The sequence below is a fragment of the Solenopsis invicta genome, chromosome 2 (genome assembly GCF_016802725.1).
Source record: "Solenopsis invicta isolate M01_SB chromosome 2, UNIL_Sinv_3.0, whole genome shotgun sequence".
NCBI classification, from domain to species: Eukaryota; Metazoa; Arthropoda; class Insecta; order Hymenoptera; family Formicidae; genus Solenopsis; species Solenopsis invicta.
In genome coordinates, this window is record NC_052665.1 from 11,972,439 (window position 1) to 11,999,041 (window position 26,603).

General features: G+C 33.9%; 4 protein-coding genes across 6 annotated transcripts; 2 read left to right on the plus strand and 2 right to left on the minus strand.

Moving 5' to 3' along the window:
- Positions 1-393: 393 nt before the first annotated feature.
- LOC105196786 (SH3 domain-containing kinase-binding protein 1) lies at positions 394-9,960 on the plus strand. Of its 3 annotated transcripts, none has more exons than XM_011162892.3 (9): positions 394-542; positions 3,455-3,677; positions 3,761-4,174; positions 4,280-4,511; positions 4,607-4,995; positions 5,357-5,458; positions 5,557-5,654; positions 5,744-5,921; positions 6,019-9,960. In XM_011162892.3, the coding sequence occupies exons 2-9, from the start codon at positions 3,507-3,509 to the stop codon at positions 6,124-6,126; spliced, it is 1,692 nt and encodes a 563-aa protein (XP_011161194.1). In that variant the 5' UTR covers positions 394-542; positions 3,455-3,506; the 3' UTR covers positions 6,127-9,960. The 3 variants fall into 3 exon arrangements, with proteins under 3 accessions (XP_011161194.1, XP_025991211.1, XP_011161193.1); XM_026135426.2 differs by lacking the exon at positions 394-542 and adding an exon at positions 596-868; XM_011162891.3 differs by lacking the exon at positions 394-542 and adding an exon at positions 2,250-3,264.
- A 506-nt stretch (positions 9,961-10,466) lies between these two features.
- LOC105196784 lies at positions 10,467-14,211 on the plus strand. Its single transcript, XM_011162889.3, has 3 exons — positions 10,467-11,400; positions 11,854-12,075; positions 12,351-14,211. The coding sequence occupies exons 2-3, from the start codon at positions 11,860-11,862 to the stop codon at positions 13,677-13,679; spliced, it is 1,545 nt and encodes a 514-aa protein (XP_011161191.1). The 5' UTR covers positions 10,467-11,400; positions 11,854-11,859; the 3' UTR covers positions 13,680-14,211.
- A 2-nt stretch (positions 14,212-14,213) lies between these two features.
- Positions 14,214-16,214, minus strand: LOC105196783. The gene is made up of 4 exons (XM_011162888.3): positions 15,907-16,214; positions 15,565-15,681; positions 14,700-14,927; positions 14,214-14,586 (listed from the first exon to the last, which is right to left on the minus strand). Exons 1-4 carry the CDS (start codon positions 16,148-16,150, stop codon positions 14,372-14,374), a joined length of 804 nt encoding a protein of 267 aa, XP_011161190.1. The 5' UTR covers positions 16,151-16,214; the 3' UTR covers positions 14,214-14,371.
- A 1,216-nt stretch (positions 16,215-17,430) lies between these two features.
- On the minus strand, positions 17,431-18,395 carry LOC105196782 (CDGSH iron-sulfur domain-containing protein 3, mitochondrial). Its single transcript, XM_011162887.3, has 2 exons — positions 18,150-18,395; positions 17,431-17,922 (listed from the first exon to the last, which is right to left on the minus strand). The coding sequence occupies exons 1-2, from the start codon at positions 18,207-18,209 to the stop codon at positions 17,569-17,571; spliced, it is 414 nt and encodes a 137-aa protein (XP_011161189.1). The 5' UTR covers positions 18,210-18,395; the 3' UTR covers positions 17,431-17,568.
- Positions 18,396-26,603: the final 8,208 nt, after the last annotated feature.

Sequence of the window (26,603 nt, forward strand, 5' to 3'; positions counted from 1 at the left end):
TTTAAAACTTTAATTGCAAATATATCGTATTTGAGGTTTCCTTCTAATTCGTACAATTACGAACTTCTCAAAATTGTTACTTGATGGAGCAATTTAGAAATCGGATTTACATTCAGCATCCCAAAAAGTTATAAGAAATTAGACTTGTTCTGGTGTTAAAAAAAAACAAAGCATTTTTTGTTGAACTATATGGTCATCAACGAGCATAAAGGAAACAAGCGGATTACTCATACTCAACAAAAGTAAGGAGGAAAGTGAGACGTAATGATTGTAACGCAACGGTTCTTCCAATGCGTGACCCGAGTACGTTAAACAAATTGCTTAAACGTACGACGTTTACGCATATGTAGGGAAGACACCTCTGGCATTCGCCGCGCATCGCCAATACGCGATAGTCTTCGGCGATAAGACGCGAGGCGATTATCGGCGTGAATCAGCGCATTGAAAATGGAGAACGACACGGCACCGTTTTCCAGCTGAGCGCCCGCGCTGAATCGTACGCACCAGGAAGCCACAGAGAAGCGCGGGATCCCCGTTGACAGGTAGGCAGATACGAGCGCATATTGTGAAGCGTCTCTTCTCTTCTTCGGAACGGAGAACGCGCGCTCGAGCTCGCGCTCGTCAACGCGAGTAAATCGACGTGGGATTTAATGGATTGTCACGTTCGTAAATTGCGTGAGTCTATCTACGATACGCGGGACGTAGGCCGGCAGTCGCGTGTCACGTCATTCGACGTTCAAGATCGGAATTGTGCTGTGATGGTGAAAATTAAATGTGAGACCAGGATCAATAACGATAAGAAGACAAATGCTTGATTTACCAACGAATCCGTACATTGTATTTACGGAAAAATTCTCTAAGAATACAGGTAATACAGGTTGTCTTTGATCAACATCCTTTTTGTTCTTTAATTGACGTTTAACAATTTTCTCGCCACGCGATGACCTATACGCTGAACTATATAAAATAATTAATAATAAGTGCAAAGGCTAATGATCTATATAAAATAATTATGAAATATGGAAACATAATTATGATACGCAATATTGATATATTAGATCTTCTTCTTTATAATAATAATTTTTGTACTTTTTAATTATTATAAAATTTATTTTATTTAAGAGAATGTTTAGATTATATAATACCAGCTAAAAATGATCAAAATTTAAAAAATGCAAGCTTTTTAAATTTATTCCTAATCAACTTCTATTTCTAATCCACGATAAAAAATTTTAATTATGAAATCCAAGTTTGGTCTTTTGAAACCAATTGCAAATGACAAAATAACAAATAATTTATTTGGTTTATAATAGTTTCTGCAGCGTATATGATATTTTGCTGCAATTTTAGGTAAATAACTTTTAAACGAGTAAATGAATTCAAATAAACTTTTGCACAATTATTTATTAGACTTTTATTAATATATGTATGTCAAAAATTTCATTAAATAACTCGTAATACTACTTTCTAATCAAATTTGCAAATATTGCATTACAAAACACGATTTTATATAAGAATAACGAGCAATTTAAAAATTAAAATTAAATGAAGATTATTTTTGAAACAATAAGAAAATTATGTTCTAATTTTACTCAGACACTCAAACGTAATAATAGAACAATCTAAGAAATTTGTAATTTTTTGGGACTCGTAACACGTACATTCTGAATATGTACAATTAGGATCGGGTAATTTAATTTTATATTAATTAGAAAGTTATTATTTTTGTTGTAGTCAAATTACTCCACATAATTACAATGAATCATAAAATAACTTTAATATTTTATATGTAAATTAAGTTTATGAAATAACAAAATTATATTTTTTACGCGAAAAAGTATTTTTTCTTTTATAATTGTTTTTCTTTATACATAGATACATTTTTAATTTAGAGAATACATACATTTTTAATTTAGAGAAAAAGTTGATAAATAACAAATTGCATTTTTAAAATGCATTTATAAAAGAAAAAAATACGTTTCTATGTTAAAAATATAATATTTGTTAACTAGTTTAAATAAATAGTTTGTATTAGAAATTAAATTACTTAAAATTAATTTCAGTGTGTTTAAAAGTTTTTAATTTTATTATTTAATTTTTAATTTTAATTAGTTACTATCCTATCCTGAATACAACAAACACAAACAAAAATACTTTGTGTTCAGAGTTAGGAGGTTGGGAGAATTTCTTCAAAATTTAAATTTTATCACAGGGAAATTTTTGAGGATATTAAGGGAGGGAGGATAAATAAATTATATTTCCAAGAAAAATCTCTTGTGATAATGACAATTAACAAAACTCAAATTTAAGAGAAAATTCCCCAAATCTCTGACAATTTTGCACAGGTCATCGACATGATGAATGAGTTACCAAATAAAGAACGCAATATGAACCGTATTAAAAGACATTCTGCTGATTTTTCAAAACATGCATCTTATAAATCTGCGGATCAGGTTTGATTGTGCTGGAATAGCGAGACGTGCGCAGACTACGATCGTCGATTACTATGCATCTTGAGGCACGTGCGCGTCATGACTCACATTACGTCGAGTAACGCGCGTCCATTCAAACAAGCCCGTCGCTTCGAGAGATGAATCACGCAGGCAGATGAGTGAGGCGCATCTCTCGTTCGAGCGCCTAAAGTCTCGAGAGAGACTCGAGTGGGAGAGACCAGACTGGCTTGACTGCTCCGCCATGTTTCTTTGCGTTTAAACGTACTAAAGTCACACATGCGGCCGATCGAAGATAAAATATTTTCGCCAAGTTCCACGTTGAATTTCTCGCTGCAACGAGTTTTCAATTGACACCGAGTCACCACCGAATTTCAAAATTGAGAAGCTAACGTTTTCGAATTTGTAAAAATTGAGTCTCACGTTAGGCTGCACAACGCGCGTCGCTCATCCCGCCGTTCGACTGTGCATGGCGACGGACAGTATGTTCGGTGTCGATAGCCATCACTAGAGCAGGTAGCATGCGCACCGCCTTGCCCAGAGATCAGAGCTGCCGAGCAGTGGTCTCCGAAGCGTAAGATGGCCGCGGTGACAGATACGGGGTGCTGTCAACTCCGCCCGGGAGCCTAAGGCCTAAATTCAGTGTCACGCGGCGAGTCCTTTCCGCGCCGCGCGTCGCGTCGTGTAAATCACTGCGTTGCGTCGCGTTGCATCGGGCCGCGTTGCGATGCGCGAATACGCGAGTCCACTGGGGACCGTCCGTCTGACAGAAACGCACCCAGGCAGCCCGAGAACGCACGTCACCTCGTAACCCGTATGTATATACGCGCGTTATAACGTTGCTTCCGCGCGTGCGACCCCATTTTTCTTCCCTTTCGCGAAACTCTCAACGTTCCACGCGTCGGTCGATCGTACCGAGGCGTGTCGGCGCCGAGATAATCAAACCAGTTCGAGCCGATCGAACTCTGCCGCCTCCGTCGCATTGTAAGGCCGCTTTTCCGCAGGAATAATTCCCGTCTCCGACGTCGAGACTGGAGGCGATAGTAGAGCATAACTATGGACTCGGTCATGGAGGCGATAGTAGAGCATAACTATGTGGCGCAAGAGGATGACGAGTTGATGCTGAAGAAGGGTGACATCATCACCGAGATCAGGATAATGCCCGGTGGATGGTGGCAGGGCACTTTGAGAGACAAACGTGGCATGTTTCCCGATAACTTTGTTAAGGTATTACGCGTCTAATAGTCCCCCTCGTAATTCATCATTTGCATACATTCATAGATGCTTAGGTTCAAATGTCTGACTTACAGGTATTGGATCCTCCTTCGACCGCTAGCGGCAGTAACGGCAGCGAAACTGTAAGCAGCACAAAATCTGATGAGAGTGTCACTTTGAGGAACGGCTCCGGTAGACGTTTCTGCAAAGTCCTCTTCAGTTACGAACCTTGCAACGAGGATGAGCTAACTTTGGTACCGCAAGACTCCATAGAATTCTTGGGAGAGGTAGAGGAGGGATGGTGGAGAGGTCGCCTCAGAGGTAGAGTCGGTGTGTTTCCCTCAAACTTTGTTTCTGCCCTTGCACCCGAAGAACAAGAGAGGCACAAGGAGCGAGATAAGAAGGAAATGTATAGAGTGCTATTTCCCTATGAGGCTGCTAACGAGGACGAGCTTACCCTGGTCGAGGGAGATATAATCACCCTTTTATCAAAGGATGCACCAGACCAGGTTCATAATTTATCTGATTAGCATTAATGAATTAACTAACAAGATAATGGCTGTAAGTATATGGTTACTATATCAAACATGTATAATAATTAATCATTTATACAGGGTTGGTGGAAAGGAGAGCTCAATGGACAGGTGGGCTTGTTCCCCGACAATTTCGTCGAGCTGATTGGTGCAAAAAATGAATCCCAGGAACAACCAGAATCCCCGTGGCAAGAAAAAACGTTGCTAAGTGCAAAGTCGAGTATCAGACATTCCCATCAAATAAAAAAAGTCGAGAAGGCGCACGTTAGAAAAAGTCTGGATACCAGGAATGTGCATTCGAGTAATATATCAGGTAAAGTACGATTATTTCGTATCGAGTACAATTATTTTTAATTTACGTGAATATAAGTAACAGTGAATATGAAGTGCAATTTCGTACTTTTCCAGATCATTTCCCCGCTATAGACACCGCTAAGAAGGGCCTATCTACGTTGTCATCCACCTCAACGTCATCGTCATCGTTGACGGCTACCGGAAGCGGAAGCGGCGATAAGAAGGCGGCCGGTGGCCATTCGATTATATCTAGCCTGAAGCGTCTCGTAAGTGACGTAGGGAATAATAACGGTATCAGCAGCACGACGAGTGCCGCTTCGGAGTGTCGCGAGGAACTGGACGGCGTGGAACGAGGAGAAGGCACTCCGCTTTCGCATTTGACAGCTTCTCGCGCGAGAGCACCTCGGCGACGTCCGCCTTCGTCGCAGCATCTACGTCATCACGCCTCTGGATCCAACACAAATGCACCCTCGACTCTACCGAGTGTTCCTACCACTTTCTTGGTACCATATTATCTAAAAAAAGAATTTTAATATTATTTATTAAATTCTAAGTAAATCTTTTCCCATGGCTAAAGTAGTGCAGCGTAGTAAAAACCGTCGTAATTAAAAAAGAGATTAGAATTTTTAACTTAGAAATTTATTGATCGGAATTCCTTTAGGATTAATTGATTTGACTCATAATTTGTTTCGGTGAAGCTAAAATTCTTTAATATTTATTGACGGAAACGAAGTTTTTTCAAAAAGTTAAACCATTTTTGAGAAACCTTGTAGATGGACGAGCGGTCAATACTATAAAGTTATAAATTAATGCTATGCTACGTTACTTAATAAAAGTATTGATTATATCTTCTATAATTTGTAGGAAGATAATTTGTCTAATGGACGCACTGATACCACGTTGGAGCAGATACCTGACGAAGAGACGGACGGGCTTGCGGCAAAAGCGAGGAGAAAAGCGCCATGGGTAATGCTCCATTCTTAGAAATAAAATAAAAAGAATGTAAGAAATATATATATCGTTAATTAATTACCGTTATTTGTATTATCGTCAATCCCCTGCAGGTCGAAGAATTGAAGATGAATCAGATGGAGAGGAGAAAAACCGCCACAGTAGATCGAGTCGATAAAGTGGAAGTCAAGAAGGAACGAAATTTCTCTCGGTAGTCTTCGGCTTTTTAATAACTTTCTAAACCTATCATGTATTCCGCGAATATGCGAATATAATGTACATTGTCTTATCGTTCATTAGATTGACACCAGGAAACGCTATGGATTCTGCTAACAAACCGGATACCGATAACGACGATAGCAAACAGAAAGAAAAGAGCCCGAAAGCCGAAACGAGCCCCCACACTGATTACAGTCCTAGTGCATCTGGTCAACCGGCCTACGTCCCGTATGCCCTCTACAGCAAATTATTGGAAAGGGTAAATATCAAAATAATCCATATGCTATCAAGTTTTCATTTCAGTAGGTTGCATGTATGCGAGGATACGCGATATTAATTTAAATTGCTTTAACAAGGTCGTCGCGTTAGAGGAGAAACAAGCAGTATTGCAGGCGACAATAGGACAGCTCTCCGAACAGATCGTACCTCTTCTCGCAAACGCATCGATTAACAGCAAAGTATAATACGTATCGGTGTTGAGACAGAAAAATCAATAGTACACTTATCTGCCCGTACTACCACTGTGTTGTTTTCTCATTACAACAGTAATGAGAAAGAAACTAATACTGCTGCTAGAATAACGTTCATCGCGCGCTATTACTGTTGTTATATACACACACACACACACACACACACACACATGATGAAATATGTTCTTTTGTGACCTATTTCTTCTATTTATTCACTTAGTAATATTTGTTTATTGTTTGCTCCGTCGAGTACAGTATTCGCGCGATCCAGTTAAAAAACGTAACATTCCATACGACATTCTTCATCTGTAAAAGTATTTACCTTTCACTTGATTTCCGGTAATTTAACAGATCTCATTGTGACCGCTAGAGTTTGTCACTCTCTCGATAATCGTGTGGCCGATTTATGTGTGCCGAGACATTCGTGTAATTTAAACTGCATAACTTTTATTTAAAACTCCCGACACATATCAGAATTACGCGACGCAAATCTTCAATGTATATTTGCACATATTCTAGATTGTTACGACAAAACTTCCCCGTTGTCAGTATGTACGGAAAATCTTGCGACGTAAAGTTCCAAAAAAGAGGAAAGAAAAAAAAGAAAAAATAGCGCAAGTGTCCTTCCAGATGGGTGCCTGTGCTTTTCTTGTACCAATTTGCATTTTATCAATTGTTTTATGTTACTTATTTACGTATATATTTTAATAGAATTTACGAAAGATTGCTAATTATCTTAATTTTATTATTAGAATACGGAGAAGGTAGAAAAAGTACTTAAATTTTTAGTTTGATAGAGATAGAGCATAATAATTATGTGATTCCTTTTTTTTGTCCAACGAACGCAGCTGCCTCGCGATAACTGTGTGTGATGATTTGCTGTAGGTTTCTTCAGTAATCTGAGTGCCAATGTATAAAGCATTTTTGTTTATTGCATTTCCGTGATGCCTCATTCAACAATAGTGATAAGCGATTCTCGTTGATTTTTCACGAGTAACATCACCAAACTACGGACAAATACGATTCGTACAAGTCTAATTCGACGCGTCAGTCGAGCCATTTATTTTCACCCGATTGTCGAAGCACATTTCGTTCCGATGCGGAATGTCTTTGAAACGGTGCTAATAACGCGATATGTGATATATCGTAGCGTCACGTGGTTATATGATACATATAGGAATGAGGCACAGCGAGAGAGAAACGTTAATGAAAAACTTTTGTTCAGTCCTAAATATGAAAGTATCATGAAGGGACGATAAAGCTAAGAATGCACTGTAGGCCGCTTTAAACAACAGATTAGCAGCTTTATTCGATACAATCGCGAATCGTGTTGAATGTAAAAAAAGTTTTTATTTTTTTATGAAAATGGAATTTTAAGTAAAACCTAATGAAAAGATTATAGGGGATATCATATATGGGAGGAAATATGAGACGCTATTTAGTTTTTTATATCAGTATTCCATAAAATATATTTAATTAACTTTAACTAACAATAGTGGACTGAAAGCTATTTCCTCTAATCAGATTGATATAAAAGAGACTTTATTTTTATGCAGATATGCATGTATTAAATAATATGTATCTATATGTATATATACATATACGAGTATATATACATATGTATTTTATTCTCTCTCGTCTCCATTAATTTTTAGCAATCAATAGTTCCATATCGCAAAACCTGACAGGTTTAAAGAGCAGTATAAATATCATATTTATTCGATAATCGAATGTGTATATGTTGGTCGAATTATCAATATAATGCACAATAAGGTTTGTGCAAAAAAAAACAAAATATATTTTGGGGCGGCTCAATCACTTAATAATGTCTTGCAAATATACTTTAACTGCATATGTTGACGTATGTAGCCGTAATAAATTTTGCAAAAAGAAATTTATATTTACGTAAAGTGGAATATCTTTTATCAAATTAATTCCACTAATAATGTGTACAATTGTTACCAATTTCGTATATAGAGACAAAATTATAATACAAGAAAAAATGAATTCTATTTCAAACATAAGTTTTCATTTTGCGTGTAATCCGTCCCCGAAAATTAGAAAAATATACAATTTTATAAGTTTGCTTGATCGTAAGGCTATAATATTCGAATATATGTACTTTGCACTAATTATAAAATTGTGTATTGGATAGTTTATACATAATTTTTCTTCTTTCTCAGAGAAGGTATTCCTTTGATACTGATTTATTATCTTAAAGCATACTTTTGTCGACACACGTATGTTATTTCGAAAATATATCGCAAGGCATCATAAGAATAGAACAGAGTTAATTAACAAGCTGTAATTAACTAAATACAACGGCATTTAACGACGGAAGTACCTCTTTATATTTGTAGAGTAAATGATTTTTGAAAAGCTTCTTTTTACAATTCTCTACGAGATTGTATTAATTTGCGTAATGTGTACGTGTAATATATTTATTTTAACACAAACTCAAGGGCAACTATCTTAATCGGCATCTAACACTGACTATGCCTACAAAAGAAAGTTCAAATAAACGAGACCACGTTCAGATTCGTACATCACCGTAATCACGTCTTTTTATACTTTTATATTTCTCTGCAGATCAAATCGTTTGAACGGAACAATTTTTAAGTGAATATAATATGTTCACTCAAGTCATATAATAGCTTCGGTTTACGAATGCGACACTATTATGCACCTTCTTGCAAATGTAACGCGTGACAATAATAGTTTTAAGCGAATTCGGAAGACCATTTGCTGGTTTTTTTTCCATAATTACGTTTGAATTAAAATTACTTTTATAATCAAGATCAGTGAAAGCTCAATTAAAATATTTTATTGCATTTTATGTCTTTCGGAGATACTTTTTAGAATGTAAAGTTATTTGTCAAGTATTAGTTAGTCATAGTTTCGCACCCCTACAGGTACATCGTCTTCCCTTCTAATAATCTCTTGCGATTTAATCGTTAACACAATCATCCGACACTGCAATCTTAACGTGACTACTTTGAACAAACAACGTAAATGCATTAATTAAATTAGAGCTGTACTTATGAATTTATGACGCCTTTCCATTCACCACCAAACTTCCAGAATTTGTTCGAAACGAGTGTTTCCAGAACCATTAAAAAAAAAAGTTAAACCGTAAATATAATAATGTTGAATATTACTTCTACGAATGCAGTGAGAATATGCGAAAAATCATCGTAACGAAATCTTAATTCTAAAGGTATCGCGTCCCAAATATTATCCTAACGCCACAGTGGATCGACAAATTGTAATCGATCGTGTATTAATTGCGATGTAACTATCTCTCACACGCTTTCGATCTATCACTATGTACGGCGCTACGACAAATAAATGTCGCCCATGAGGTTGTAAGACTAATGTAATAGCAGACTTATTTCCGATTGTTGTTGTTCGACATCGAATCTTATTGAGAGCATTTTTATATCGTGCTATAGCGAGTTATCCTCGATAAATATTCTGTCGGAAAAGCGTCGAATGCGGCAGCACACAGCTGTTTGGCTGCATAGTTGCTAAGTGATATCCCTGTAGAAAGCATGCTCTAGAATGTAAGGAGACTGGAGTTTACGACTCAAACGATTTTTAATGTTATTAACGTTAGGCCTATTATGTACATACATATACATGTGTAAGCGCAGCGTGATCGAGTGAGAGTTATACATATAAATATATTTTCCCCTCCTTTATCAACGTGTCCAACCGTGCATACGTCGATTAACAATCGTACCTGTAAATAAAGCCATCGGAGAGTAAATCACTCTCTACATACGCTGAAGTCCTGTAATCCTACATTAAATCTCTATACATATTTAATGTCTGCCTGCATTTTGACCTTATTATTTTGTAAGTGGAGAATCCGATTAGCCTATCGGATTATAAGAGCAGAATAAAAATTCTTGACTAAAATTTTTCTTAGAACTTTTTACATAATTTTTTAAAACTTTTATACAAACTTCAAAATTTTGTACAATTCCTGTATAATTTTTTAGAGAATTTCAACTTCTCAAACTTTTTATACAAATTGGAACACTTTTCAGAAGTATTAATGAAGTCTATATTCTTTAGAATTCTGTATGTAAATATTCTATATATAAATTTTAAAATATTTGAAATGTAAAATTTGAAAGTTTGAATATTTTATAAAAAAATGTTCATAAATTTAAAATATAAAATTTTTTATATATAATATGAGAATTTGTCCACTATGGTTATCGTACTTAAAAAATTAAGGCAGTAAGAGTTGAGCTTAAGTTATAAATTTATACGTATTATACAATAAATCTTGTTTTTATTTATAATAGTTTACATCGAAAGAATAAATGGTTTTTTTCAATAAAACTTATTGAACAATGGTAAGTAAAATTTATTAATATGTGAATAAATAAAAATATTCTTTGCAACGTATATAAGTAAATAGTGCAGCAAAAAGCCTCTATAATTCGAAAAGCTTTGGTAAAAAATTTTTTGATCTTTCTTTTACCTTTGATTCTTTTACAATTAACTGATTTGACTCATATTTTGCTTTGCAGTGGCAGTAAAAAATGTGGTTTGCGATAGTTGAAGTAATTTCTGACAGTCAAAAAGTTTCTTCAAGATTCAGGTAAGAAAAGTAAGATTCTTTTTGAAAACTTTAAATGTATGATGTCCAGTTAAATGTATTTGAAACCATTTGCGTCTATTTTTGTTAGTTAGTTTTCAGGTTATTGGTACCCGCCTCTTGAGAGAAAGCACAGGGGCGATACGACCATTCCGTACAAAGCTCAAAGATAACAAATTTTCCTTTATGATCTGTGAAAACACAGAGACGTTGTCCCGGCAGCTGATTGTGATGCAATCGGCGGATTCAAAAATATTTCCTGTAACGGACAAACACGTTTGTACACGCTTGATGCCCCAAACGGACTGTGTCCATTTTTGCTGTGAAATGCCTATTTTTGTGATCTTAATCATGAACGCAATAATGAACAGAGTTAACGCCGGGGCTATTCGACGGGTATGTTCCGAAATTCACTGTAAGTACTGAAAGTCTATAGTTTACGTCACGTATACTATAGCTTTTCAGTACTGGCAGTGAATTTCAGAACGCAGCCGAAATACCGCATGGCGTTGGGGCTATTCGCATCACCGACAGTGTAGCAGTACCCAACCTAAAAGTGTTAATATACACGTGTTGAAATACGTGAAGCATTTAATGCTGAAAAGAACGGTCTTCCTCACCGATTTAGCTCAAATTTTGTAACATTGTGTATTTTGGTACGTAGAATATGAATATGAAAGAAAAAATTGTCGCTCTCAATTAAACAGGTAAAAAGTTATAAAGCGTTAAAGAATAGGGTTAGGCAATCTGTCACATTGATGACATAAAAGGACGTGAGAACGTGCAAATGAGAATATTATACTGTTTTTCTGTTTTTTTTTATTATAATCGCACGTTTTCTTGTTGCTCTATGCCATCGGTGTGACAGATTTCCTAACACCACAAGTATCAATAATTTTTAATGTTTGATAATATTTTACCTGCTTGAGGCGACGTTTTTTTTTCATATTCATGTTCTATGTACCAAAATACACAATTAATACTCAACAGATGTAATTACGCGAAATATGAATGACAAATGATTTGTAACTTGAACATGATAAAAATTGTTATAGTTTACTGTAATTTGATTATGGTGACAATAAAAATTTTTTACATATCTTTGCAAGACGAAAATGGTGCGGCATTATATACGGAAAAAAAACACAACAGTTAGAGAAGAAAGTATAAAGCAGGCCATTGTTGAAGTAAAACAAGGACGAATGACGATAAGGCAGGCTGCGGATTACTTCCAAGTGCCTTCCTCAACGGTGTACCGTCAGTGCAAGAATATGGCAGATGAAAACATTACTGCAGAAAATGTTTCTGTTGCACGACCAGGACATAAACCGGTAATTTAATGTTATTTTATTTTACTTGTTTTTTGTTATTGTAATAAATAATTTACAAAAATTTATATATAAAAATAAAAATATTTTTCATGTAATATTTATTAAAAGGCAATAAAAAAGGCAATAAATCGTCTGAAATAGAAAACAAAACAGAAATAAATTAAAAATTATTAACAAATACTACAAAACAATAAAACTATAAAAAATATTTATTATTTTATTACTTTTATTTTTCTTTACACGGTATTATTGTTAAAAGAAATTTTTTTATTCAGATTTTCAATGCGGCACACGAGCAGAATTTAATGAATTACATTCAGAAAGCATCGGATATTTATTTCGGTCTATCGCCGAAGGAGATACGAAAATTGGCATTTGAATATTCACAACGACATCAATTGCCAGTACCAAAAAGTTGGATGGATACTAAAATGGCCGGAGAAGATTGGTTGGAAAAATTTACGACACGTCATCCACGTTTGTCCATTAGAAAACGACCTACGAGACTCGCCCGTGCCACAAGTTTCAATCGCACAACAGTAGGAGCATTTTTCACCCTACTTAAGTCTGTGTACAATCGTTTAAACCTAGTTCCTCGTTTAATATGGGACATGAACGAAATGGGAGTTACCACTGTTCAGAGACCTCAAAGAGTCGTCAGCCGGCGCGATTTCCAACAAATTGGGCGCATTACTCCTGCCGAGCGTGGTCTATTCGTTACCCTGACAGTGACGATATCGGCTCAAGGAGATGTCCTGCCACCCTTTTTCATCTTTCCGGGACTCCATTTCAAATCACACTTCTTGACCGGTGCCCCAACTGGAAGCGATGGTGCAGTCCACCCAAGTGGTTGGATGACCGCGGACATATTTTTGCAATTTCTTCAGCATTTCCAGAGAAACGTGCGTGCTTCGGCAGACAATCCAGTGCTCCTTCTACTGAATAACCAGGAATTCTATCTGTCCATCGAAGGATTGGAATTCTGTAAAGAGCATTTCATAACACTTCTTTCTTTACCACCGTACACCACGCATAAGTTACAGCCTCTTGATCGTAGCGTGTTTGGTCCGCTGAAAAAAGCGATCAATACTCATTGCGACCTCTGGATAACGAACAATCCAGGAAAAAAGATGTCCGTACAAAATATACCGACTATTATTAATTCAGCGTTACCATTAGCGGCCACGAGCACAAATATCAAAGAGGGATTTAGTTGTACTGGAATATCGCCATTAAATCCAGACGTGTTTCAAGATAATGATTTCAGCCAGGTAACCGATTGTCCTAATCTCAATGATGCTGTAGACACGAGCTCTCATCAAGGTGAAGAAATTCCACTAACAAGTAACGCTAGTAACTCAAGGGATTCATTTTCAATCGACATTAAAGACGAAATTTTAACCGACGATTTTAATGATGAGAGAACTTGCAATGACAAAGATCAAGATATGGATGAATCGCTTCAGTCAATTAGACAATTTCCTAAAGCTCCCACGAGAAAAGCGTCACAGAGAGGACGTAAAAGACAGTCATCAGAAATGTTGGCAGGACGTTATGAATTTATTTCCTGTGGAATAAGCATAAAGCCGAGAAAAAAAATTTAGCGAAAAAGATTAAAATAAATGTGATGTTTAATAATACAGTAGAAAAAGATTCGTTTTTGTAATTAATAATCATTTAAAATAATTTGAAAGATAATGTTTAGTTTCTTCTTTTATTTTCAATTTTTTTATTCAATTTTTTTATTTGGGCTTTATAAAAAACACAAGTATTTAACGAGACAGAATTAAAAACATTTTTTTTGTTTATTTATAAATGTTATATATGGAAGATAATTTTATTTTCGTTAGTCGATAGAAATAAACATTTTATTCTCACTTAGCTTTTATATCACTATGTCCATAAGTAGAAGAATACAAAATAAAATAAGTTATAAAAAATAATTTGTGAGAAATAAAATAAGTTAAGTGGGCCTTATTTGGCTGAGATATCTTAATAATTGAAGAGAGTCAAAGAGGATCTTGTTTAATAATATTTTTGGGTGAATTTTACAATTTCCAATTCATGCAAATTATGCACCGATTATTTGATTTTGAAATATGAAGCTGCCTTAAATTGAAGCTGCAATAGTTCGTAATATCACAAATAAAATTGACCAGCAATTTATTAATACTGATGCTAATTAACATCTCATAATATTGTAAAGTTACTAATTTGTGCATGAGCAACTAAACTTATCCTTTCATGTTATATAATTATCGTAACTTTTCGTGTAATTGTATTTAATATAATTGTACTATGTGTGATGATGATTTTTACTACGCTGCTTCGACGATTCGTCAGGCAATGGCGAGATTTCACAAATAAAGGGCAGCGATGTATGGCAAGGCATCACTTGCCAGAAGGGCGGCGAGCTTTTGGCAGATGGATTTGCGAGGACGGCACACCCCTTCGAATGCGACGGTTGTCCTTCGCCCCATGCTCGATAGTCGAAGCAAGATAAGGGTTCGCCTAAAGAAAATTATGCATCTAAATCACGTACTTCTGAATTTTCTGCTGCAAAGCTTCTGGGCGTGACTTAAAAGATACAAACAAGGCAAACATGAACGGTGGTTACGTATTACCAAATTCGTTCTTCCAGATTCTCTCCTTGCTTTCGCTGCTGAGACCAATAAATCTGGAAATATTATGCGACACAAATTTGCCGAGGCCTTCCGTGCGCTCCTCACTTATCACATGCGCGAGAGATCCGTTTCGTTTCTGGCAAAAGTTTCGTGCATCAGTGTAATTTAAGTGCTCGAACGAGAACAAAAATATTCCCGCTTTAGGAAGACACTGCATCGTAGCATTCGCTAAAAACAATCTTCTATAATTAACATGTCAAGAAAATTTATAATTGCAAATTCATAAAACAAGACGCTTTGTAATACAGGACAAATAGTATCAAATATTAGTATTAAATTAAAACATTAGTATTAAACTAATATATTCTATTTAACAATTATATTGTTATATATATAAGAAAGAAATTATATTTTTGCCGATACATTAAACAATGACAATTATTTAATTTAAAAAAAAAATTGACAATCTTAAATTTTGTCAAAAAAATATATATTATATTTTTATTTTAATATTATAATAATTATTTAAAGAGCACAATAATTTAATGTTTTGGTAAGCATAGTGTTAAAAAATTGTAGGTTAAGGATATATATTGGTATTCTGTGTTTGATTTGTAAAATTATTATTAAACGTATTTTTCTTAATAAAATAAAAAAAAATCTTTATATAAGCAATTATGTTATCCCGCCTAACACTATGCAATCTCACTTCAATATTTAGCATTTCGATTATAAAGATATTCTCAAATGTTTTTTTTTTCCAGTGTACGTAATATTTGATACTTTATGTGCTAATGTACAAGTTCCTACGTAGGATCCAGTACTGGATCTTTACACGAGTTTTGATGTGAGTAATCGAAATTACCAGGCAGAGTTACAATGGGATACATGCTGTAATATGTGCAATCTGTCTCAGGCACGAGGGTAGTCATGTTATAATCTTCGGGGCATTCAAGAGCTTGACACGAATTTTCTCGTTTATCTGCGCGTAAAGAAACATTGTAAGCTAAGTATATACACTGGGGAAATTTATATGAAATATGCGCTGAGTTAATCACGCTAATTGAACTGGGCTAATAATTACATCGCGTTTTATAACACTATTGCAACTCGCGTTATGTTTCACCATAATTAAGAGTAGATCTATCGCGTGAAATTATCATAATTACACATTGCAATTACGTTTAATTGCTTGCCATTCACATACCGGTATAGTTTCTTGCGGAAATAAAATTGAAGGCGAGAGCTCTCTTCGATGCGGCGAATTCTTCACATTTGTTCACGCTGGAGACCATTCTTCGCGATATAATTGGTTGACCCGAACATGAATTAATCTTTATTAGATTGTATGGTGGCAACTTGTGACGATTGATTAGACAACAACGATCGCAGATACCTAAATACGCGACGTATGTAATAAATAAGAAAAATATTAAATTAAAACTTAACATTTTTCGTAAATATTTCGTCTTCAGATTTTATTAGGAGATATACGATTAATTATTCAAAAGCACTGTAGATACACTGCAACTCACATGATGAGCGTTGTGTATTTTTTTTTCTGATAATGGAAATGCAAATGTTACGTATTTCCGACTTAGGAAGTATACATCATTCGGACAAGATAATTGTGCAATTACGAGAGCATTGAAATTGTGTATACACAGTGAAAGATAAAACTCGAATATCACAATTTAATATTACTGATTTCTATTTTAGATATTTGTGAAGATGTTTTGAAGAAATCTTTTAGAAATTTGAAAGACATTTTATGTGACAAATATCGTAAAAATATCTTTAATAAGATATCTTTTAGATATCCATAAGACATCGATATTTTCTGGATCATTACCTATTTAAAATATAACAATGTGTTATAAAATATAATTTTTAATAAAAAAATAATAATATAGAGAAAGGAAGGAGCTAGTGGAATACCATTTTGTTTTTAAAATAGCTGAGTAAATATTAACGCGATACAATTCTTATTAACATTATTAGCTATAGAGTTCTATTACCCTATAGGTAGAAGTTCATCGGATATACATATAAAAGAAATGTAATTTACATTTACTGGAAAAGGAAAAAAAGGGATGGGTTTGTGAAATAGCAGAAAAGGTCAAGGAATACTAATAAAAAAAATATATTAAAAATAATATCAAAAATTATATTAAAAAATTTAAAAAAAATTTGTTAGCTTACTTTTTTAATTTACGTTTGTAGTAATATTTTTTTATATAGTTAGGCTGATCAAGCATTATTCTCCTTTTTTTCATGTGTTAAGGCATTCCTGGCATCTAGTATATAGTCGTGAGCTAAAAGGTAGCAACACATTTTTTTTTATGGTAAATGGTTTGATGCTCAATTGGTTGGATCCACAGGCAAGAACCAATGACGTTCGCGGTTTAATGAGCAAGTCTACATTTCAAAAACAATCGAAAAAAATGTGTTGCAACCTTTTAGCTCACGACTATACATTGCATCGATACTCGATTTCTCGAAATTTATTGTTGTCGCTTTTTCGATGTGCTGATTGCTTCTCATTCAGCTTACTTCGTGAACGGTTGTCATCGCAGAGATTGCGTTTTTTGACCATGTTTAATGAGAGATTAATAATGTAATATTAATTCAATTTGTAATTGGTATGAAATTATGTAATATTAGAAGCTTTGTAACGCGCGTCTGTTTTGTCTAAAAAACGAGGATTTAAAAATAAGATTATTTTTAGTTGTATTATGTCCAAGATATTTTTATTAATATGTATATTATATACATCACTTAAAATATCTATAAAAGGCGTGGTGCACCATAAAAATAACTTTTATATCGAAATTTATAATTCTATATCAGTACAGTTTGATGATTTCTTCTATAATTTCTTCTCCTGTATATCTGGCCTTTTGTGTGTGCCATCGCAGAAGGGTCGGTTTGATGTCTGTTTACAGTTGCACAGCCAGTATTCCTTAGTTTCCGTAACAGTAAAACGTATGGGTCTGAGCTTTATCTTAAGGAAAATGTCTTTGTGCGTGCCATCGCAGAACGGTTGATTCTTACTTCGTCCACAGAGGCACCAAGAATAATTCTTGCCAGCTTCGAGATGTATCCTGAATGGTTTCTTATCATATATCACTCCAGTTCCGGTTTGACTGTTGGCACTGTATATATCTTTCAAAGGATTTACAGGTATCGGTGGACCGTCGGTTTTTGAGGAAAAGTAAAAAACCTGGAAAATGTAAACAAAGCATCAAGTTGAGATTGGAGAAAATTTTATTTTATTTTTTCTAGAATAAATTTATGCAAGTACTAAATTGTTAAACAATAGATTTTAACGAGATCGTCATAATTTGACAATATTATTGTTTAATACATACAAAAATTAGTTCAGGTTTAGGTTAAGGAGAAGCGAGGTTAGAGGTTACATAAATAAAAAGTTCATTATAAACGACTTACATTTTTATGACGGACTGTGCTTAGAGGAGCAAGTCGTGAAAATCGATTTAGTATGCTCATTTCGTTGAATTACGTCAATCACGTTTGAGCGTAGTAACAAATCGCGCAACAAATCAAAAACAACAATTACAATAAATGCAAACAATAATGAGAAGCAATCGAGAAGTGAGAACAAACACATGAAGTAAATGCCAACTAGAGAGAAGACTCTGGTGCTAACCAGTGCCAACTGCTGATCGAAGCTACGTATTTCGTATTCTCATTGCTCTGTTTGGTTGTGCCCTCTCAATGAATATCGTTGAAAACACTATGTGATTCACATTGCTCACAAGTTACTCAGCAAGAAAAGAAGAATATCGACGTTATCGACTTTAAAAACTATTAGAAAAATTGTTTTTTATTTAGGAAAAATGTTAAGTTCGATATTTTTTATATGCTTATCGTAAATATGTTTTCTTTTTTTAAAAAGACTTGTTTAAGATAATGAATAAACTATAATGAAGTTTATCATTGGAAAGGCATCATACCGGGAAGAAACGCGCATTTTTCCCATTCCCTTTAGCACACATCTCGATAGCCCGCAATTATATGCATTATTGAGAAGAAGATTATTAAAAAGACTACATTGTTATCATCGAGAACGAGACGTTGCAATATAATTGAGAGATCAAATAATCCCACAGAAAGCGGACGAAGTTTGATCGAAATTATATGAAACGTCTCATTCGAAGATGATAGTCTTCCGTTATATCAATCCAAACTATCAAAAGTACAATAATTTCAACTTAACTCGATCATCATTAATGAAAACAACAATGTCCAAAACCTCTATCCGCAATCACAATATTATAATTTATTCTTCTTTGTCTTCTCATCTAATCCTTATTGAAGGTTGTTATAATGCACATATGAATTAATTCGCCTTATTGTAAGTACATTATTCTATTTCGTAGGTGCTACACTATCTGTGGTTTAACACGTAAACTCATCGACTGTGTTTTATAGCAACACAAGTTTAATATTACTAACATTTCTAATATTATGATTGCAGACAAAAGTTTGTACATTATTTTTTTCATTTATAATCATCAATTATGAAATTATTGCACTTTAGATTGCCATAATAATGTTTGAAATTTTAATTTTACATTAAAGATAACTCAAATAGTAGATCAAAACATCTATAAACAAATTATTATAGCGGCTTACACATGTCGGAGCAGCCCAAGATTGACTGCGTTCGGAAAGTATACTGTTAGTGCTATTTCTATGTCGGTCATTAAACGTAAAGTAAGGATAAAATGACGCGCTGATAATACGTTTTGCGCAGCAATAAGATACTGTGTCGGAATATTCCTATCCGATCACGCGATCAGCGCTTGATCTGTTGAATAAGGTGAGGGTAATAGGAAAGTATAACGATAAAAGTAACAACTAAACTCATTACCGTTACTATAAGAATGTAACAACGTTACCATTGAAAACAGAAAAAAGTAACTTCCCAACCTTGGCAGCATGCATGTCCAAAATCTGAATGTAAGATAACTTAAAGATGTCTTTCAGCATGACATAGCTATAAGAGGCATTTTTGATTGCTTTCGGTTTTGCAAATCGGAGGCATCCATTTTCTCTTTCCCCTTGAAAATCGTTGGAAATTCTCATCTCGAAATTAATCTCACTGCTTAGATTGGTTGAAGATTGATTCAAGCTCACTATGCTAGCTCGTATCTCAGATTTGCAAAGCTGAATGCAATTTAAATAGTTTTTAAAATGTCTTGATTTTACACATTGTGCTCTCTGTGAAATAACATTTAGCAAGATTTTTTTACATTAAAATAATGTTTTACGTTAAAATATTCAGTTCTTTTAATAATTCTTGCAATCTATAAGTAAAAAAAAAGGTGTAAATAATTTTTAATAATAAAAAGATTTAATTATGTGAGTCAATTTTTACTTAGAGTAGTATTAATGTTAAAAGAATATGAGTATTCCAGGATTCAAGTACTTTTTTTTATATTATGAAATATTACAAGCATTTATGAAAATTTTTTTACCGGAGATACCATTGATTTTCAATACTGACAGTGAACATTGGAATGCAGCATTGACCATTCTAGTGTTTTAAGTAACGTTATTCATTAATTTTGCCAACTAATATTTAATCGCTTTGATTTAAGAATAAAAATAATAAAAATTTATTTAATATAAATTTCTTTTCATTGTAAAATTTTTAATTAAAAATTGATCAGTAGTTTTGTAACTACTGAACAAAAATTCTTGAGTCTTTTAAGAAACTAACAAACTAATATTTTAGTTTTAGTATTAATTTTATTGTACGCATATGTACATGAGTTCACATACTGATCTGTCAATCTCTAACTTGTTTCGTGACACTTACAATCTTTGCTGGAACTATAATATTCGATTACGAGCATGCAAGTAGCTTTTGATGTAAATTGGCCGATTAGAAACGTCGTCGCGTCCCATTCACTTTCGCTGACGAAAGCGAGGAGGACAAGAGCCTGTAAGAAGCGACAAGTAAAAGAAAAAAGCAATATCTTTGCGACCGCATTATAAAATCGTGCATCGCGCGGAGATCGCGTGTCTCACGTAAATGCAATTAGAGACAAATACCTAATCCAATCGAACGGCAATAAAACTCATGGGGTTGCGATATGGATTCCAACTTGTTATTATCTTAAGTGGCACAATGAACGAACCAACATTCATACCCGCGTAAAAGGAGAATAAATGTAACGTAATAAAAATTAAATGAGTAACACGCAAAAAGTTGTGCGTGAAGCACAGAAACAACATTCGTCTATGTAGATGGACAAAGATGGAAGTGCTAGCTTGCATTTTATGAATGTACCGTCGTGAGACACATTTGCGAGGGTAATTGACGTTCACGACACCGTGAAGACGTAAGTGGAGCGAACACCAGAGTTATCCCTCCGAGATTCATGCGCTTATCGATTAGAAAGCCGATAAATGTGTGTAACAAGCGATAAGTAGTGGAAAAACACTAATGAGGATTAATCGACTTAATTACTAAAATATTCCATTTGAAGAATTAACATACTTGGTTTTGTTTGATTGAATATATTTTTATTGGGTTTCTCCTGACGATGGCTTTTAATTTAGTCTTGGAGTGTTACAGCAGATTGATTTTTTTACAAGTTCAAAGTTTAGAACAGTTTTTATGTGTTTTAAAGTTTTGATAATTTAGAGTAACATTTAATAAGATTTTGTTGACACGTAGTATTTTAGTTCAGTTATTCTAACATCTTGCATCCTATAAGATAGAAAGAAAATGTAAAAAAATTATTAATTTTGTGATTGAATTTTTCTCAAATATAGTGTTAATGTAAAAAAATATGAGTTAACTTCCAGAGTTTGTGTTGATGAATGTGTTGATAAAAAAAATCGGTCATAAGGATAAGATTGTTGTTGTTAAGCATGTTGCACTTCTCTCCAGTATCAATCTTAATCCTTAAATATCAACACTTATTATATGATTTTTGTGTTTACATATTATTAGCGGTACGTTGCACGTAAAGCGTGCAATACAAGTAGCGGATCGAGTGGTGAGTCTCTTTAAAGATCGCTTAATCCTATTTGGGACCTACTTTTAAAACGTGCGGGAGAGAAAGTAAGAGGAGCTGCCGATGGAGTGACGGCGGTCGCGTGCTTGAGAAAGTAAAGTCCCTTTCGCGCATAGAGATGTATACTTGCGTATAAAGTTGCGCCGATATACGTGGCTGTGTGTATATCATACGTACTGTGTGTATATGTCCGCCAAGCTGATGTATATGGGTCGCGAAAGGAAGTTAGTGTGACTAGCAATGCATAAAAGCTTCATCTCAATTTCCCTCATCTCATGTTCAAATTTTTTTTAATTCTAAAGCCATTTTATATTTAATTATAACTTATTATAATATAAAAATAAAGAAATGTTAAAATAAAAAACAAGATGGAAATATGAAACGGTTATTAGATTAGTTAATCTTTGGATATTAAATTGGAATTACATAAAAATACGATAAATGTATGTAACAGCGATAAATATTGGAAAGACTAGAATAAAGATTAATCAACATAATTATTAGAACATTAAATTTGATAAACCAGTATGCTACATCACACAATACGATTTTATCGAACGTGGTTCTATTAAGTTTTTTTCCTTAAAAAAAAGAAAAAAAAGAAATGATTTTTAAATTAATTCTAAAATGTAGATGATAATGTTATACTCAATTTAATATCACACATTAAATATTGCGTTCAACGCATCGTGCAATATTTTACCAAGTTTCTAACAGAGTTAATACATTATTTATAAAGCAATAAGCCTTGCAAATTATTGGAGCAAATACGAGAAGGAGTTTTGCTCATGATAGTACATTTTCCTTTTACAAGAAGAATTACGAATCATAGATTCTTTTTATATCGCTCTAATTAACGTCATTCTTGTGTGCTGTGCAGTGCAGTAATAGCAGACTGCAGTACAATTGTTTTTACGATTTTCGCGATAAAGAAGATTTTTATTTCATAAGTTTGATTTCTTGATTGAATGTTAAATTTGCTACCTAACGTATCTCGAGTATAAAATAATGTTACGCTTTTTAACTCTACACAGTCTGATGTGCAACTAATTCTCTTAGTTATTAACAAAGTGATATTATGTTATTACTCTTCATAAGTGATGAATAATGAATTTAATGTAATAAATTAAGTTTTTAAAATAAGAATTGTATTTACATTTGAAATCATGAAATATGATTCTAAATAGCAGGTTATCATTTAACTTCCGCTCTTAAAAATAGCACTTATCTGCAACATAGGTTTTAATGACGTGCAACAAAGTTGTTAACAAGCTTATCATATTATAGGTTTGTTAAATATACATCCTCGATTTCGACAGCTAGAGGATACACAACCACATTTCATCGTCTATCTTTCTTTTTCTTCCATGAAAATGATTGCTTATTAGACGAACTCGTTACTCAATGCTCGTCAATATATCAGTGTGATGACGTGAACGCTTTCGCACGACGTCATATCTACATCCGTACTTTTTCTACGTCATATCTACATCCGTACTTTTTCTACGTCATTATCGTCATTTCCTCCGGAATATTAATAATATTAACGTACGGTGTCATTGCATTCTATCAATACGATAACGTGACCGCTTTCGCACGACGTCATACCTACATCTATACTTTTTCTACGTCATTATTGTGACGCGTTTCTTTCGGAACATTAATATTACTAACGTTTGATTGTCGTGGCATTCCATCAGTATTTATCTATTCACGTCACAATAGTTGCGCGGGCATGTCTTGTATACGCAAAAGACTATGCAACGCCGCATCGTCGCCTAATTGCATCCCGGCATCTTGAGCTTCTTTAGCGTTGCGCAATAATACGTGGCACCGTTTTTCTCTTCTCCTTTTCTTTCTTTGTTTTTGCAAAGTAGGTTCTTTTCTTCTGTTAATTTCCTATTTCCTAATTTGCACTGAAACAGCTGACGATTTGTTCATCAACTTTTTAATTTTGCGATTTGGGCCCGATTTAATAATTTATTTCAGTAATTAACTTCAAAAAACTACGAATTTCTAATTTAATATAAACGTTTTTCAAAAATAAATTTTAATTTAAGTTAATTTAATATTAACTTTTAATCGAGTCAGTGTGTTAGTGTAACTTTTAACGTAACTAAATTAATTTTAGGAACCATTAATTTAATTTAGTTAAAAAAACATATTAAATTATTTAACCCTGCTTATTACATATTGCAAACATGCAATCCTAAAAGAAGTAAACTTCTCTTTTATCTGCACGGGGTAATATCGTTATAGAGAGTGATATCTAAAGAACAGAAGAAGAAACTCTCTTACTTCCGGCGGTGAGGAGCATAATTTGTTCGCGAACCTGTCGCAGAGTCACGATAAACTCGATGGATACGCCAGACTTTCGAAGTTCACGGAGAAAGTTACACTCGGTTGACTCTAGAGGCGGGTGCTAGACGACTTGTCTAGACAAATAAAAGAAGGATCGATGATTTCGCGATCGCGTTCTCCGATTTTGACCCAGTTCTTACGCACCTTGTGCGGTATTCCCAGTCGTGACATTCTTATGCCGCGAGTTGTTCTCTATAACAGGATCTGGTCGGGGAACACTTTCGATTTTAATTCAGCGAGTTTTTTATAGCGATTTTTCTTTTTAATAGATGCAACTTCACTGATAACGAGCCCCATAACGCATTAATTATACTCATTTATCTACGTTATGTTGAAGTAAGTGCGTGAAAAGCTTCGTATATTCGGAAACATAAAATTTAATGAAAGATTGAAATATTACAGCAAAAAGGATCGAAATTGCTTTAAAATTAAATTTCTAATTACGAACAATAGGAATTTATCGCTTCGTTGGAACTCGATCTCGCATATTAACGGTTCGTTTTGTCACTCTCACTAATGCGGATGTACATACACTTCAAGCTTGCTGTGGTCGGATTAGTCTCACAAAGAGATAGTTCATGTAACAGGAAAGATTCCGATGGCTCGCTTGGAGGTGTCAAAAAGGAGAAAGGAGCCAATAATGCGCCGTACATGACGTATGTAACATCGCTTACTTTCGTTTTCAGCTAGAATATAATTTACATAAATTTTTAATGTTTACACACATAAACGTTGCAAGGTATGGTTTGTATGCTTATAATTTTGTACGATATGAATTTTTCATAAATATTGCATTGATTTCTTGCGACACTATATAAGCCGGATATCGCCATGATTCTTTCATTTAGAAAAATTGTCTGGGATTTCAAAGTTATTGTATAACTTGATGAATCAACTGATGAATCAATGCGCACGTGTATTTATTATAAAATGTCACTTTCACGTAACTCGTTGCCTTTTAAAAAAAAAGCTTATTACTACGTTCTCGTTTTACGTCCTTGCAATCGCAATATTTCCGAAACGGATTTGCGAGATCCGTAATTTACACAATTAGCACACAAGAATGTTATGGCAATTGGTAGGAAATCGATCTCAGAAGCGATCAGAGCGGTTTGTCATCGTTCGCTGATCGCGAGAGCGAAGTTCGCGGGCGAGTCGCGGAATAATCGCAATTCGTCTACGCGTGAATCCGAGCATGAAAGCGCGTTAGAGTTTTACGTCGAAAAATAATTTCATTACAATTGTCCCATCGTCTCTCTTCGACTTGTCACCAACTTTCACCGACGCTTAAATAATAATTCACGGCAACGATTTCCTGATGGCCATCGTAATTTCACAGAGAAATGGGAATGTCCCGGATAAAACGGCGCCTTCTTTTTTTTTAATAGGTTGTTAAATTGTTAGTCTTAACAAGTTAAAGAGTTATCAAAAATTATGAATTGTAACTTTTAAACAATTTCAGATTTGAGAGAATTAGAGTGTCAGATTATTTAAAATTTCTCAACATTTTTTTGTGACGAACTAAATAAATGTGCAAAAATAAAGTTTTTAGAGACATTTGTACAAAATATAAATAGCAGAAAAATATATATTTTTATAAACAAATACTTATAAATATATAACCAAAGTAGTCTCCGTTTTTCTCATTGTTTTACAATGATATCTCGGTTTTCGGCAGTCCATAATCATAGCGATTTTTAGCTAAAAATCTTCAGAAGGTTTGCCACTATCGGATAAATCTACAAACAGATTGAATAAAAATAAACAAAATGGCAGCTATTATGAACAAAAAACTTAATTTTCGATTTAAGTTTTTCGTAAATAGCAGCTGCCATTTGATTATTTTTAATTCAATCTATTTTGTAGGGATTTATTCAGGATTTATAGTTAAAAATTACTATTATCAGTTTATTGAATAAATGCAGCAAATGCAATTAAATTATCAAAAGTATATAAGATATAATATTTGTATAAAAATCACATAATTAAAAGGTTCTTTTTTTAATAAGATTGTGCTCGTTTTCAAAATAGTCGACTGTTAATTATCTTAAATTGTTTCCTACATATTTGCAACAACCTAGCAAAGCGTGAAGAAAAATTAGAGATGCATGAATTAGAGATGCAATATATGGAAAGAATAATTTTGCTGAAATACATCTCGTACATCTAAAAGTAAATATATTAAATTATATAAAAAATTATGTTGGATGCTTTACTTGGTCACTAGTATGCTAAAACTTTTTACAACATTATCATTATGCTTAAGCGTCTTATAATTATTTTGATAATAATAATTATTTTAATTATTTATATAATTATTTTAATGGATCAACATAAAATTATTTTCTAACTGTATCCAGCTAAATTTGTAGATGCTACAGAACAATTTAATTATAATATTTTAACTTTATTTTATATACAAGATATTCGATCACTACCTAATAAATTTTCCGAATTACCGATGTTTGAGTGTGGAGATGTGTAATGA